Source organism: Eubalaena glacialis, chromosome 19 (genome assembly GCF_028564815.1).
Source record: "Eubalaena glacialis isolate mEubGla1 chromosome 19, mEubGla1.1.hap2.+ XY, whole genome shotgun sequence".
Taxonomy (NCBI): Eukaryota; Metazoa; Chordata; class Mammalia; order Artiodactyla; family Balaenidae; genus Eubalaena; species Eubalaena glacialis.
Window position 1 is genome coordinate 26,578,889 of NC_083734.1, and position 16,753 is coordinate 26,595,641.

General features: G+C 44.3%; 1 protein-coding gene across 5 annotated transcripts in view; it reads left to right on the plus strand.

The window, feature by feature from the left end:
• TEX14 (testis expressed 14, intercellular bridge forming factor) overlaps positions 1 to 16,753 on the plus strand; it is a 174,196-nt gene that overhangs the window by 130,616 nt on the left and 26,827 nt on the right. For 3 of the 5 annotated variants that reach the window (XM_061176381.1, XM_061176380.1, XM_061176379.1), the window contains 8 exons: positions 3,735 to 3,886; positions 5,010 to 5,200; positions 5,959 to 6,109; positions 7,524 to 8,449; positions 12,140 to 12,246; positions 14,589 to 14,714; positions 14,914 to 15,002; positions 15,885 to 16,166. In XM_061176381.1, coding sequence (XP_061032364.1) covers positions 3,735 to 3,886; positions 5,010 to 5,200; positions 5,959 to 6,109; positions 7,524 to 8,449; positions 12,140 to 12,246; positions 14,589 to 14,714; positions 14,914 to 15,002; positions 15,885 to 16,166 — 2,024 coding nt within the window. The remainder of the gene's footprint in view (positions 1 to 3,734; positions 3,887 to 5,009; positions 5,201 to 5,958; positions 6,110 to 7,523; positions 8,450 to 12,139; positions 12,247 to 14,588; positions 14,715 to 14,913; positions 15,003 to 15,884; positions 16,167 to 16,753) is intronic. The other 2 variants (XM_061176383.1, XM_061176382.1) reach the window with 1 other exon arrangement.

Here is a 16,753-nt window from a genome sequence, read left to right on the forward strand (position 1 = left end):
AGAATTTGAATTTAACCCTAAGAACATGGGGATGCTGTGAACGTTTTTTTTGAGCAGAATGGTGTCATGGCTGAAATTTACAGGTTAAGCAGACCCCCTCACTCCTGCCATGTGGAGAAGGGGCTGTGACTGGACGAGAGAGAAGCAGGGGAGCAGTTAGGGTGTGACTGGAGCAGTTTTCCATGTGGGAACCGGTGGAGGCCAAACAGCTATCGCCAGTTGAGCGGCTCAGTCTCAGATCTGGTCCATTCTCAATCCCAGTGGCTCCCATGGCCTAGAAGATTAAGTCCCGGCACTTTGCAGGGTGAGAAGCCTTCCAGGGTCGGGCTCTGCCTGCAGTGCCATGCTCATCACTTCCCACTCTGCCTGGCCATCTGAAGACACTTTCAGTCCAGGCCGTTTCCTGGCTCTGCTCCTTGCCTCCGGAGTACCTGGCACTCCCTTTTGTCATTTTAAACTCACTTCTGACCCAGTCTCCCACCACACCCCGTGAAGCCTATACTGAAGCCCTGTCCCCACCTCACTGAGCATATTTCACTCCCCTGCAGCCGAGTGTGTCTGCCCCCCCAGAGGGCGAGCTCGGAGAGGGCAGGGACCATGAGTTGTTCATCTTTAGCACCCACCTCAGGCCTGCCACACAGTAAGTGCTCAGGAAGCATTTGAAGTGAATGGATGAGTCTAGCTGAAGGGAAACCTTGAAATGATTCAGAACAGGGTTCACCACTTTGGCTATGTGTTCAAGGGCAGTGGAAGCTAAGGGATTTGGACATTTTTGCTGTTGATAACAGGCTTTTCAAGAAGGCTGACAGAACCCAAGCTGTTTGCCAGTGATGCGGCGCCATCTGTTGTTGAAATGGAGGTATAACAGTTTCTGTGACTTGAGCTCTCCAGTAGAAATGTGAATCCTAGAGTGAAATGGAGCTTTGGAGATGGCCAGGCCCAACGCTGTCCTTTTACAGAAGAGGAAACTGGGGCCCAGAGAGATGAAGAGGTGGTCTGAGGTTACCCAGCTGTGGCTAGAATCAGGTGGTAGAGGACGTTTCCTGGCTATAGGGGCAGGATGGATTGGAGGTTGAAGGTAGAAATACCAGCCAGGAGGCCACAGGGCAGGGCCTGGTGGTGACCAAGGAACCAAAATAGAAGGGAAAGATGTGAGATGCACTGAGAAGCTGGGGTCCACAGACTGGTCAAGTGAGGGGCTGTGAAGTAAATGGGTAGGAAAGTGTGAGTTCTTTTGGGCTTGTTGACCTCAGAATGGAACTTTGGGCAGAAATGTCCATCAGCAACATTTGACAGCTCATAAATGTGAGTTGATTACCCAAGAATACAAAACAGCTTTCAGTTCTACATTTATTTTTGGTAGCACTCTATTCAGGCTGGTCCAGTTGTTGAATGTCATTGTTAAGGGTAGCACTCCATCTCTTGGTGTAAAAATGATACAGCAGTTTCTGCTATTCTTCAACTCCTTCTTAATGGAATCTTTAGAGCTGGAATTGACCTTGCAAGTGGTATCACATAGCCATAGCCAAATGTAATTTTAATGATGTCAAAGCTGAAGCCCAGAAAAATAACTACCATGGAATGACAGCCAGAAAAGAAGCTCCCTTCCTACACCCCACTAGCGTTAACAGAGAAGGAAGAGGGATCAGAAGAGTGGAAGGTGAATGGAAGTAAAAGAGAAAGGATATAAATCCTGATTGTAAATAACTTGTCCCTTGCCTTAGGCAGCCTGAGAGGCCCAAGAAGGTCAGTAAGTGTCTCCTTTGGACAGTCAGCCTACAAGGTGAAGAGCCAAGTATGCTAGGTCCTCAGAATATATCTCTGACAATAAAACACGCCATTGCTTTTTCTGTGATACTAATATAATATTTGCATGTGTATCCACGCTGTTCACATGACACCTAGGCCACACTTGCCTATTGAGCAATACAACTAAAGAGTCTAAATGTACCATCTTTTAAAAACAAAAAGAGAGAAAACAAAACAAAAATATAGTCTTTTATAGCTTCATGGCTTCCTGAACTCATTGCCATCTATCAGAAGTTCTACCGGAAGAAATATTACTTACGGAAGTTTGTTCAAAGTCTGAGAGGTCCATCCCATCCTCTAAAAGCTTTCCTTTGCCAGCAAAAAGAACTTCTGGTTACTTGCTTTTTAGGAACTTAATTCTTTTTTTTTTTTTTTTTTGGCCACGCTGCACAGCTTGCAGGATCTTAGTTCCCCGCGGGAGACTGAACCCGGACCCCAGCAGTAACAGCGCCGAGTCCTAACCACTGGACCTCCAGGGAATTCCCAAAAACTTAATTCTTAATTATCAACCAGCAGTCACCAAGTCTTTACCAAATGCCTACCGTAATGTTAATATTAATGCCTTACTTGCTTAGTGCTTTATGGTTCATGGAGTGTTCCCACACGCGTGATCTCATTTGATGCTCATGACAGCTGTGGGCAGAAGTCAGCGCTGATCACCCTGAGGACTCTCGTTGGCCCAGAAGACATTTAGGATACTCTGACTTAGTTCTCAAAGAGCCTGGTTGCGAAGTTGAGTTATTCAAGCCAATCAGTGAACCTTTGAGTGCTAAACTGAGAGGGCTCATTCCCAAGAGGGCAGAGCTCAGAAAAGAAGCACACAAAGAGTTGGAAGAGTCCCAGAAAGCTTTGATAAAGCAGGTGGGGCTTGAGGGGGTTCTTGAAAGAGTCTTAGGTTCATTTAATCAAAAGTAAGCATTGAGGCCCTGGTATAAGTTTAGAGATACGGTGATACAAGAGACAGATAAGCGGCCTACCCTCGTGGAGCTGACTTTGGTGGAGGGGAGACAGATTATAAACAATAAATCAATGAACAAGAAATTCAGATAATAAGTGCTCTGAGGCCAATAAATTGGGACTACTTTACATTAGGTGGTCAGGTAAGTCCTCTCCGAGGAGGTGATTTTTGAGCTAATACTTTTTTTTTTTTTTACATCTTTATTGGAGTATAATTGCTTTACATTGTTGTGTTAGTTTCTGCTGTATAACAAAGTGAATCAGTTATATGTATACATATATCCCCACATCCTCTCCCTCTTGTGTCTCCCTCCCACCCTCCCTATCCCACCCCTCTAGGTGGTCACAAAGCACCGAGCTGATCTCCCTGTGCTATGCAGCTGCTTCCCACTAGCCATCTATTTTACATTTGGTAGTGTATATATGTCCATGCCACTCTCTCACTTCATCCCAGCTTACCCTTCCCCCTCCCCGTGTCGTCAAGTCCATTCTCTACGTCTGCGTCTTTATTCCTGCCCTGCCCCTAGGTTCTTCAGAACCTTTTTTTTTTTTTTGAGATTCCATATATATGTGTTATGAGCTAATACTTTAATTACAAGAAGCAGCCAGTCATGCTAGGATCTGTGGGCAGAGCATGCCATGCAGAAGAAGCCACCGGTGCAAAGCCTGAAGTGGTGATGTGTTTGGCATGCTGGAGAAACTGAAAGAGGGCCCCTGTGACTTGAGAGGAGTGAGCAGGAGAGAGCGGCCAGATGAGGTGGGAGGCAGGGCAGGGCCTGCTCGGGTAGGAACGGTAAGGAGTTGCAGGCGTTGGAATAGCAGGCAGTATGAGTTAGCTAAGGTCTAGCTGGTTTCTGGAAGCTCAAGGAGGTTGTCAGTCTTCAGAGGCAAATGTTTCACACCTGTGTGGCGTGGTGATCACAGTGATCCTTTAAGACATGAGCCCTACCTTGTGTTTCCTTCCGTAGCCAGGATGGAGGTGTACACAAGGACCTGACTCGAGTATCCCTCCCCACCCAGCTGTACAATTGGGCCGCCCCGGAGGTGATCTTACAGAAGGCAGCCACAGTGAAGTCAGACATCTACAGCTTTTCTGTGATCATACAGGAGATTTTAACAGGTAGATCAAAGAGCTCATTGACGGTGACCAAAGTCCCTATTCTTAGGTTGGATTTTTTTTTCCCCCAAGAGTTACTTAGTTTTATGAAAATGCAGGACACAGGCAAAAAAAACTTCTTTAAGGAAACCTCTTTGTGTTTATGGAAGGTATAAGATGATCTCCCAGAAATCTTTCTCTTTTAACCTGTTCTTTAAGACTCAGCAAAGCCCACCTATCAGCTTGTCAGTGGTAATGCATTTAATCCAAGGAGCGTTTTTAAACTGAATATTGCTGTCAATGCTTAGGGGTCTCTGTGAGGTGCCCCTTAAGAACTTTTTTTTAAATTGAAGTATAGTTGATTTACAATGTTGTATCAATCTCTGCTGTACAGCAAAGTGACTCAGTTATACGCATATATACATTCTTTTTTTGTATTCTTTTCCATTATGGTTTTTCATATTGAAAAACCATATTGACTATAGTTCAATATTGAATATAGTTCCCTGTGCTATACATTAGGACCTTGTTGTCTATCCATTCTAAATGTAATAGTTTGCATCTACCAACTCCAAACTCCCTTCCCCCATCCCCCTTGGCAACCGCAAGTCTGTTCTCTATGTTAAGAACTTATAAACGAGGGAAAAGGACTGGCCTCTGAGAAGTAAACTGTGAAATCAAACACACCCAGGATCCAGCGTATGTATAAGCAGTGTCACTTAAAAGACATAGAAACCCTTCCAAACATATAGGACTCTAAGGTGAAGGCATACATACCACATTCACTAAGGGAGTGAGAATCAGCCCCCATTTAGCAGTGTTTACAGTCTCAGAGGCAAAAACCACACCTTCCATGACATGAATGTATTGGGCAAGCCTACTTGACACCAGGAAACATTCCCTTGTGGTCCCCAGGTCTGCCAGCAGAGAGTCCATACCTACATGAGTCTGACACTATTTTTTCCTGTCTCTGTGGCAGGGATTTCCCTGTTATTTGGGTCAAGTGGTTTCTCCTTTGTTATTGGGCTTCCGGTAGTTTTTCTACAGAGAGAAATTAATTTTAAAGAGGTTGAGTGACTTGACAAAGGTTAGACAATTTCATCTGATTTCTTAATGTCTCTCCTTCCTATGGCTTTTTCCTTAACAGACAGCATACCCTGGGATGACTTAGATGGCTCAGTTATTAAAGAAACCATAGTCTTGGGAAATTATTTAGAAGCTGATGTCAGGCTTCCGAAACCTTACTATGACATTGTTAAGTCAGGCATCCAGGTCAAGCAGAAAGACCGAACTATGAACCTTCAAGATATCCAGTATATTCTGAAAAATGACTTAAAGGTAAGCTGTGAAGTTGTTGGGAGTTTATTTCTGCTTACCTATCTCAGGGGATAGGGAGTTAGAGACCAAGAAGAAGCTAGAGACCAAGTTGTAGGATATTTTGGAAATCCTCATTTCATTACACCCTTTCTGTGTTCCCAAGAAAATTCTAACTGCCTAACTTGGTGAGGGCAGCAGGGAATTGCGGAGGGAGGCTGCGGAGTGTCAGTACGTAAAAGGGACACCCTGTAGGCACACAGTGCGATTCAGTGAATGACAGCTACTGTTATTACTTTTTAAAAAATTTTATTTTATTATTTTTTTTGTATTTTTGGCTGCATTGGGTCTTTGTTGCTGCACGCGGGCTTCTCATTGCGGTGGCTTCTTTTGTTGGGGAGCACGGGCTCTAGGGGCACGGGCTTCAGTAGTTGTGGCACACAGGCTCCGTAGTTGTGGCTCGCTGGCTCTAGAGTGCCGGCTCAGTAGTTGTGGTACACGGGCTTAGTTGCTCCGTGGCATGTGGGATCTTGCCAGACCAGGGATTGAACCCGTGTCCCCTGCGTTGGCAGGCAGATTCTTAATCACTGTGCCACCAGGGAAGTCCCTGTTATTACTTTTTAAATATTGGTAATTAACAGTTAATTCGTTTATTAGGACTACAGTCAGTCTACCCAACAGGAGTAACAGGGAGTTTATTTGACACCTAGATATGTTTCTAAAACACCAGTGACATTCAGATGACTGCAGATATGTCCTTGCCAGTACTTCCCTTGTTACAGGATTTTATTGGAGCCCAGAGAACTCAGCTAACCGAGAGCTCCAGGGTGCAGAGGTATGAACTCCATCCTGATGTCAATGTCTGTTTAGGAGTGACTTCAGAACATCCAAAAGAGACCCCTGACTTGCAAATAGAAGAGCTGAAGAAAACAGGTATGGCCTTAACCCACAGGTTTTGACATGAATGTGTTCTGAGAGCTGCAACTAATCAACTCCTCCAAACTATACCCATAACTTATACTGGGAAAGATGGTGCCTTAGGGAAAAATCAAGATCCTTAAAATTATTAAGTTAAACTTTTTGGGCTCCATATACACATTGATTGGATCCAGAACTGTGCAGTAACAATCTGTTTCTTTCTAGTATGATTTAGGAATGTATTTAATTGTTTCACAAATAAAAATGGTGATTTTTAAAATTTAAAACTATTATCTGCTCATTATAGCAAATCCTAAACAATACAAAGAAGATTACTTAACATTTTAATTCATCAGAAATAATTTGTTAACATTCTGATGTTTCCTTCCAACCTTTTCTCTAAAGCCTTACTGCTTTTTAGTATACTTGGAAACCTTAGAACTCTGAGCTGGAAAGGACCTTGCAATCATCTGGCTTGATGCCCTCATATTCCAGATGCGAAAACTAAGGTTCAGAGAGCTTGTGGCTTGCTCACAATTCCAGGTTTATTACACAGCTGGAACATAGGCCTTTGGATTCTAGCCAAGTGACTATTCTCTGACTCTTTGGACAGGCCTGGAAGCCTCCAGAATGGCCCTCCAAGCTCTTATTACTTTGGCTCCTCCGACCCATTCTCTGCGAGCTGTACACCGTCAACCAGGGGTGGTGGGTAGTCAGTCCTGGAGTTATTTTTTGAGGTATTATCTCTCTCAGTGCAGTGGCTTCTTGGGCAGTGTCTCAGCTTCTTTTATCAGATGTTCACAAAGAGCACAACTTGAACTGACATGAATATTCAAACACCTTTTGTGTGAAGCATGGATTTAGTCCTAAGATTCAGGGGCCTGTAATTTGCTTGTCCTGAAGTTATGCATGTTTTGAACATACTATAACTTAAGCTTAGAACATTTCCTCCCGGGTTTGATCCTTCCCAAATTTTCTTTTTTTTTCCTTTTACAACATATATCTATATATATCTATATATAGATACATATATATATATATATTTATTTATTTATTTGGTTGGTTGCACTGGGTCTTAGATGCAGCAGGTGGGCTCCTTAGTTGTGGCAGGTGGACTCCTTAGTTGCGGCATGCATGTGGGATCTAGTTCGCTGACCAGGGATTGAACCCGGGCCCCCTGCATTGGGAGCACCCAGTCTTAACCACTTCGCCACCAGGGAAGTTCCCCAAATTTTCTATCTCAACCCACGTCAAAATAGTTCGAAATACCCTCTCAGCCTCTGTGTGTGTATCTGGTAGTCTTCCTAACTGGAAAGGGAGTGGGAAGAAAAAAACTTTTTTCTGTGTTCTCATGCCACTTGAGCAACAAGCCAAGGCTGCTGAGCTGCTGCAATCACTTTAATCAGCTGCATGTTGCTACTCTTTTCAGCAGGTGGTCAGCTTCATTCACCAAGGGGTCACTCTGCTCCCACCGAGAAAGCAACACCAGAGCCTCTGGTCCCAGACCCAAGTCTGGAGGCCCAGGAGACACAGAACCAAGGCGCTGCTTCTCCTGCTTGCTCTGTGGGGGAAGAGGCCAGGAGCCCCAGCCCAGGTCAGGCGAGCCTCTGCAGCTTCGAAATCAACGAAATCTACTCAGGCTGCCTGGACATGGGAGATGACAAAGAGGAAGAGGCCCCAGGAACTGGTTCATCTCTTGAGGGGGCCAGACAAAACCAGGTAGATGAACTGAAGTCCATGGAAGAAGAGTCGGAAAAGATGGAGAGAGAGGCGTGCTGTTTTTGCCATGAGGACAGCGGCTCTTCGGAAGCTGACACGGAGCTCTCCTTTGAGGACTGGGACCGGCAGGATGGGTCACTTAGCTCACCCAGCCTGCCTGAGCCAGCCGGAGGAGCCAAGGGCGACGTGAGCAACAGGTCCATAACCGAGGAGTACATCAGTAAGTGTGTGCTGAATCTAAAGATTTCACAGACCTTAATGCACCAGAATGCCAGTTTGCTGAGGAATATTCAGCAGAAGCTGGATAAGCTTGAGATGACACAGAAGGAGCAGGAGGAGCGCTGGTCTCTGTGGGCTTCCAGAGAGTTTGCAGACGTCTATGACTTGCCTTCAGCCCTGGGCCCCCCAGCTTCAAGCTATGCTCCTCCTGCCATGCAGCTGCCAGGGGACCTGCAGCCGGACACTGAGGGCAACTGCCCGACCCTAGCAAAGTCTCCAAGAACAATGAGGGACTTTCAAGGAGGGCATTTTGGCAAAAGGTCCAAGAAAAGAAGCAGCTGTGGCTGGACACCTTTCACCCCTTTCCCCCGAGTCACTGAAGAAAGCACTAGGGATCAGTCGGAGAAGGGCCAACAGGTAAGGCTGAGAAGGGGGGCAGGGCAGCATAAGCAGGACCTGGAGCCGGGGTCAGCATTGCCCCTCACCCGCGAGCAGGGACTGACGTCAGCACAGCCAACTCACAGCAGGGTCCTCTTGGCTTTGGGAAGTAAGGCCTCTAGGTTGGAGTTCCAAGATAGATAACTCTTCACCTCCTGTTCCAAACCCAGCACACAGCCCATGTCCTTCTCCGTAAATTCAGAGAAGTTTGAACCATATGAAATTGTTGTTTTATAGGTTAAAATAATCAAGTATTGACACTTTTATATAGTTCAGCTCACCAAATATGGTATCTTGGGCAGGTATTAATCCCCATTCTAAATTGCTTATTAATTCATTCATTCACTCATTCAACAAACATTTATAGAGCCAGAGGCTATTTATTAGACCCTGGGATATTATGATGAATGAACCACAAGCTCTACTATGAGTATCTCAGACACCAGTGAGGGACAGAAGGACTCGACAGTCAAAGAAGATGCCTCAGAGGATGTGAGAAACCATGGGTTGAAGAGTGGTTCCTCCATGAGCTTCTTAAGGACAGCTCTTACTCATGCTGTGTCCCCACACCTAGAAGGGGGCCTAGCACGTAGAAGGTACTTGATAAACGGTCATTGAGGGAAGGACTACACGAATGAATTTGAACAAGTTCACACATACAGAGCTGGCTGCCTCTTGAATCAGAATTTTAGAGGTGGATCGAGCCCATCCTTTTACAGAGTGTGAAGCTCAAGCTCAGAGACTTAAACTTTCCAAGATCCACTGGTGTGGCTGAGAGCGGGGTGGAGTAGGAGAGGTCAGCACCACTGGAAGGAAGATCTTATTACTAAAATTATTTAGAGTTGCTGGCTCATGGTAATAAAAAGCAGGCTTTTGGTGAGTTTTATTATTGTTTTAAAATCCTCCACCTCCAGTGCACCCGCTTAGGCCTGTACAGGGCAGACAACTCCCACTTAACCCCCATGCCTTGCTGCCCACAGCTGGTCAGGGGCAGGTTTCTGACTCCCAGTCTAGTGCTGTTTCACTGTTTCTTGCTGAATTTCAGTGAGGCTTCAGTCCTCACTTAGAACATTTGGAAAAGCCTTGGCATTTGTTTTTATGTAAAGAGGAGGCACAAAGAATTTACTTAGATTCTTAATTTTTCTGTTTCTATTGGAAGTTAGAGTTTGCTAGAAAACCATTAGAAATACTTTTATTGTATACTGTGTTTTGATTACCTATTGCTGTCCGACAACAACAACAAAAGCCCAAACTTAGTGAGTTAAAATAACAATGTTTTATTATTTCTCATAATTCTGTGGGTCAGGAATATGACAGGGCTTAACTGAGTGATTCTTCCATTCCATGTGGCACCGGCTGGGATCACCCCCTCGACTGCATTCAGCTGGAGGCTGGGCTGGGCAAGAAGGTCCAAGAAGGCTTCACTTACCTGTCTGGTGCCTTAGGCTCCCCCAGATGGCCTCTCTCCGCACTTGGCTTTTCATTCACCCAAGCTTCTCTGCAGCATGGCAGCTGGCTTCCCAAGTGAAAGCTGAAGCTGCCAGGCCTCTTAAAAACTAGGACAGTGTCACTTCTGCTGTTTTTCTGTTGGTCAAAGTCATGAAGCCAGCACAGATTCAAGGGGAGGGAAGTAGATTCCAGCTCCCAAATGGCAGGGAGGGAAGGAATTGATGACAGCCGTTGTTGGAAGCCATCTACTAGTACATAAGACTATGTGGAAAACAATTATACCATATTTCAATTGTTCTTTAAAAAGTGTACCCTGGTTTTCTAGCATAATCAAGGAATAAGGCATTTTCACCTAAATGAATTTTTCAGACAATTGAAATTCATTCTTTTAATTTCTCCATTCTCAAATTTTTAATCATACTGAATGAAAACATTATAAACTTCCCATTATTCTAAATACCTATTTTGGATATATTCTAAATATATTCTGGCCTTTTCTTGGTGACCGTGACATTTTTCTGAACATGTATTATTGTGATGTTCCATGATACAATGCTGCCGCCACACAAAAGCCTGCGGAGGTTGTATTCCAGAGAGATTATGATCATTTTTACGTATCTTCTCACCTTTAGGCATCTTGCTGCCATCCCCAGATCTCACATTTGTTGCCTTAATAGGTTAGGAAATATAATTAACTAAGTTTGTTAAAATTGGAGTAAGCAGATCCCAAAGTCTTTCTTTTGGATAAAGGGCATAGGCTTTAATTTATTTTACTTCTACTGTTTCCGAAGTATTGTGGCCTTTTTTTGTTGTTGTGTTTTATTTTCATAGCATCCACCTGGTGGATTTAGGTAGATATTATTGTCCCTGTTTTATGGATGAGGAAACTGAAACATAAGGCTCTCTTAGGTTAGTCTGAGCAAAGATCGGTCTAGAGCCCAGGGCCTGGGGCTCCTGCCACAAAACCTGCTGCCTTAATATAGGAGAAAGTTTTGGGATTTTTTTTTTTTATAAATATATTTATTTATGTATGTATGTATTTATTTTTATTTTTGGCTGCGTTGGGTCTTTGTTGCTGCGCATGGGCTTTCTCTAGTTGCGGCGAGCAGGGGCTACCCTTTGTTGCAGTGCACGGGCTGCTAATTGCAGTGTCTTCTCTTGTTGTGGAGCACGGGCTCTAGGCGTACGGGCTTCAGTAGTTGTGGCGCTCGGGCTCAGTGGTTGTGGCACATGGGCTCCAGAGCGCGGGCTCGGCAGTTGTGGTGCACGGGCTTAGCTGCTCCGCAGCATATGGGATCCTCCCGGACCAGGGCTCGAACCCGTGTCCCTTGCATTGGCAGGCGGATTCTTAACCACTGAGCCACCAGGGAAGTCCAAGTTTGGGGATTTTTTTTTTTTTTAATTTATTTATTTTTGGCTGTGTTGGGTCTTCGTTTCTGTGCGAGGGCTTTCTCTAGTTGCGGCAAGCGGGGGCCACTCTTCATCGTGGTGCGCGGGCCTCTCTTGTTGCGGAGCACAGGCTCCAGACGCGCAGGCTCAGTAGTTGTGGCTCGCGGGCCTAGTTGCTCCGCGGCATGTGGGATCTTCCCAGACCAGGGCTCGAACCCGTGTCCCCTGCATTGGCAGGCAGATTCTCAACCACTGCGCCACCAGGGAAGCCCCGTGTTTGGGGATTTTTGATGTCTATTTTGTCTGCTCCTTCTCCACTTGTGCCCTGTTCAGCCTGGAGTCCTGGGGGCCAACATTTCTATGTAGAGGCCTCCAGCTAAGAGATGCGTTACTAGATGTGAAACATGCAAAATGAAATTGTCTTGAGGGGTCTGGTTAGTTCTACACACTTAGCGAGAATGGCTTTAAAAATAGAATGTGAAGGGACTTCCCTGGTGGCACAGTGGTTAAGAATCCGCCTGCCAATGCAGGGGACACGGGTTCGAGCCCTGGTCCGGGAAGATCCCACATGCCGCGGAGCAACTAAGCCCATGCGCGCCACAACTACTGAAGCCCGCGTGCCTAGAGCCCATGCTCCACAACAAGAGAAGCCACCGTAATGAGAAGCCCGTGCACCGCAACGAAGAGTAGCCCCTGCTCGCCACAACTAGAGAAACCCCACACACGGCAACGAAGACCCAATGCAGACAAAAAAAAAAAAATAGAATGTGAGAGTGAAGGGAAGAGAAATTCCTTCATCAAAGCACTGAAACATGTCTACTGATTTTTAAGCTGCCATCTCTTTGTGGTCCTGGAAAACAGAGCAGAGGTGAACAGTTTCAGCCTACTCACGGAGCCAAGGACAGTTTGGAAAGAAACAGGAACCAAAATACCAGCAGGTGGGTTAACATTGTATTGTTCTTTGTGTCACCATGTCTTTAGACTCCCATGTGACCCTGAGGCCACTTAATGATCTTCATATGTCTAGTGACAAAGAGATTGTGAGAGATGAGGCATAGTAACACAGAAACAGATCTTGGCAAGTTCTCTCCGTTGCGTAAGTGAGAAGAGTGGTATAATGGAGACTTGCAGGGGACATCAAGTGGCTGGCAGGTTAGCCAGACAGAACTCATCCATTGTCAAAAGCAAAGCATCCTGCCTTTCTGAAACTGCCCAGATTGTGGGGGTTTTTTTTTTTTGGTCACACCGCGCAGCATGTGGGATCTTAGTTCCCCAACCAGGTACTGAACCTGCATCCCCTGCATTGGAAGCACAGATTCTTAACCACTGGACCGCCAGGGAAGTCCCCAGATTGTTTTTCTTATAAAAAGAATTGCCAAGTTATTCCATGCACCAGTGCTACAGAGATCAAACTATGTGAAAACCAGTGTTGTTCAAAATAAACATCACTGACTCTGGGGGACAGAAGGAGGGGGTTGAACAGTATCATTGTTACCTTGTGGCCTCTGATTTTTAGCCAGATCAACGAAATGAATTGGTTTCAGCACAAATCACTAGAAGGAGAGCGTATGCGTATGCTGGGTTTTTAAGAACTTAGGTAAAACAAATTTTATTTTGCATAAGAGGAATTATTATTATTTTTAAATTTATTTATTTATTTATTTATTTATTTTGGCTGCACTGGGTCTTAGTTGTGGCATGTGGACTCTTAGTTGCATCATGCGGACACTTAGTTGCGGCATGCGGGCTTCTTAGTTGTGGCATGAGAACTCTTGGTTGTGGCGTGTGGACCCTTAGTTGTGGCACGCATGCAGGATCTATTTCCTGATCAGGGATCGAACCCAGGCCCCCTGCATTGGAAGCACGGAGTCTTACCCACTGGACCACCAGGGAAGTCCCTGCATAGGAGGAATTATTAATGGAGCAATAAATGTTTTTCAAGATAGAGTATTATATCAATTTAGTTTTCCTTTTCTGTGGTTAAATGGCAACATTAATCCACAGCTTGAAGTCAGTCCTCCTGGAAAAAAAATTTTGTTCCTACCCCCAGTGGTGACTAAAACTAATGACAAATTTGCTGTTCCATTCATTTTGGTTAAATATGTACATTAAGAGAGAATCAAGGAAAATGCCCAGACATTTTAGATTAGTGTATTTTACCTTTACAAAGGAAATTAACTGAAGAACCACCTAACTGGCATCAGAGAGTTTAGCAGTCACATCATTGACAGAGGCAGATGGAGTGATAGTATAGCCACTGGATGACAAAGCAAAAGCTGTAGTTGTGGCTTCCCCTGCCCAGCTCCACCCTCTTCCCCCAGGAGAACAAAAAACTGACCAAAGAAAAGTTTAACACTTTGCTACCAATCCACCTAGTCTTTTTGTATGCTTAAAAAAATTGTAATTATATACATGTAGGTAATTTTGTATCCTCAGTTTTTGCTTTATATTAGAACATGGTTATCCCTTGTTATTAAAAACATCCTGTAAACTTACTTTGAAATTGTTGAATTTCCCCCATTGTTGAATTTTAGGTTGTTTTATTCTTTTTTTGTTTGTTTTCCTGTTATGAATAGGGCTACAGTGACTTGTCAGTAAATCTTTTTTTTGCATTTTGGGTTATGTCCTTGATAGAGTCCCAGAAGCAGAGTTACTAGGTCAGAGGGTTTGAACATTTTAAAAATTCTTGATAGCTATTGCCCAATTGCTCTTCAAAGAAACTGATTAGATGTGACCTTTCCAATTCAACAGCCTCTCTGCACTCTGATCCAGTGGGAGAGTGGGGTATTCTGGGTAAAAGGGAATTCACATATATGCCATAGATCACACATTTTCAAAGAGTTAGTTTAATAGGCGATAACATATATATACTCATGGAATATTTAAAGGAAAAAGAAACTCCCTTGTTTTGCAGATGAGGAAACCTTGGCCCAGAGAGATTGAAGTTTGCCAGAGTCAGACAGCTAGCCAGTGGCAGGACATGGTCTCGAACTCAGTGAAACTAGGCTGAAGATCTCTGAATGTTCTTCAGAGCCCCTGGTGCCTCAAGACCATCTTTACAAATGCTAGCTATTGTGCTATCACTGATATGCAGGTGTGCATATTACCAGAGGATTCTGATCAAAGGGCAGGAACAGCTACTGAACCTTCACCTATGTTCTGTGGCATTGTGGCAGGGCTCTGCTACAGCCCAAGGACCAGGATTCTGTCTGGTGCAGCTGTGTTTCAGTTGTGGGTCTTCTACCTCGAGATCTTCTAACCCACTCCTTTTATTTCTTAGCCAGGGAAGGCCTAGAGAGTCCAGTGCCCGAACCAGAACGACACAGCTCAGTAGTGCACTCCTCACTGTGCCAAGGCACCCACAGGGACCACTCACGTCATCCAGCCCTGGCTGGGGCTCTTCCAGGTAGAGCCTTGTGGGCTGAACGTTGGGAAGTCTAGTGGTCCCTGGTGGTGGGTAGGAGTCGGTGAAATCTCAGGAACGGCTCAGAGAATAGGGGACAGTCCTCTGGGTGGGCTGATGGGCTTGGGGTTGTGCCAAGAACTTGAGCAAACTGATGTGTTTGTGTCCACTCGCCCCCTTCCCCCAAATCTATGCAATTCAGGATCAGTATGGAATCTGTGTCTTCTAAAATCTATAACACAAAGTCAAGAAATAATGAAGATGCTGGAGAGAGACACTTAAAATGGAAAAGTGAGTATAAAGTCATGCATTCTGTTGAACAAAATGAAATTTAAAGTATCTTTCTAACCTGGTTGTTATCTGTAAGTACACAGCCTGTATTGCATTGTTCTCCCATATTCTTTTCTTTTTAGATCATTCCATTTTAAAAGCAAGACCTTTCTGATTACAAACCGCAGAAGGGAAGTGCTTTTTTCATTTCTATACTGTATAGGAAATAACTTCTATTCTACATGTGTATACATATATATATGTATGTATGTTATGTAACACATGTAGTAAAAATACACAATATAGATGTTTAATATATAACATTATTAAGGTAGAGAGCTTGCAGTGTCACTTTCACATATTCTATGGGCATTATCCTTTTGTATCAGTTTAATCTTGTAAGCTTAAAAGGATACAGCATGTATGTTTTTTGATACTAATGCTAAGTGACATTGCAAAAGTATAGAAAATTGTAGTGAAAACACACATGAACACATACATATGTACTCCCAAAATATGAGCTCAGTGTGGTCTAGAAAGGCTAGACAAACTCAAATAGAATTCCTTCTGTTAGTCTCTACAGACTAGGGGCTTCAGATGTCATTTTCTTATAAAATCTTCACAACAAGAAGGTCCATCTACAAGTTTCCTGTTACTTTTTACTCTAATTCAGCAAAAAGGGCTGTAACTAACTGAAATTCTGCCTTTCCCTTACTCTATCATCAATTCTCTCCTCTCCTCTGCTTCAGGCAAAGCAGGGCAAGCTAAGCATGATGCAATTCCAAAAAAGCAATCATTGTGACAATATGAGCTATAAAATATGACATAACTCTTTAAGAATCTAAAGCTTTTGTTTCCAGCATTCACAGTGATCTTTTAAATGCTGCTTTCTCTTACATCCAGCGGAGGTGAAAGAAATGGCAGAGAAAGCAGCTACTGGGCAGCTGGCAGTACCTCCTTGGCATCCTCAGAGTAGTGGGACTTTAGAAAATGAGGCTGAAAACAGGCCTGATCCCCTGCTGCAGCCCCCCATTAGGGTCCCTGAGCACGTGGATTGGCGGCAAGCTGTAGAGCATCCCAAGAAAAATGATGAGCCAGGAGGAAATGGCAAGTGTGACAAAACAGACAGCAGTGACCGCAACAGTGACCAGCATGGCAGACAGCCAGGGCCTCGAAGTTTCACCGGTAAGTTCAGTTGGACGAGTCAGGGTAGGTGAGCTCTATCAAGTTGTCAGCTCTCAAAAATAAGTAAACCTCCTAGAATATTTCCTTTGGTCTTCTCTCCTTTCCTACCTGTCTGGGAATCCTGAATTCCAGGGGAAAGCAGCATACCCTTCTAATCCCACTGTCCTTCAGACAGGTAAAGAAGTCCAGAGATTCGTGAGTTTTTCTATTACCGGAGCAGATTCCTTTGTCCAAAGGAAGTAAAATAATCTCCATGCACTGACCCCGGATCTGGGTCTAACCTCACAAAGAATTGAACCTTTTACCTGAGGGCATTGATGGAAGGCTACTCCCTATTGCCCACTTCTTTGCGTTGCATTTTAAGCCAGAAAAATTCCACTGGCTCTCAGAGAGTCTATGCCTGAGGAACTTAGAGACAAATGACATTTACTGTCATCACTTTTAGAGATTTGTAGGTGAAAACTGAAGACTGTGTATTTCCACCTGGTAATTTGCTTGCAATCAGGGCGTGGGATATCGTTTCACAGTTGTTTGCAAATCAAAGGAAGGTACATCTAAAATTATTATTTATCTTAGGTAGAAAATCT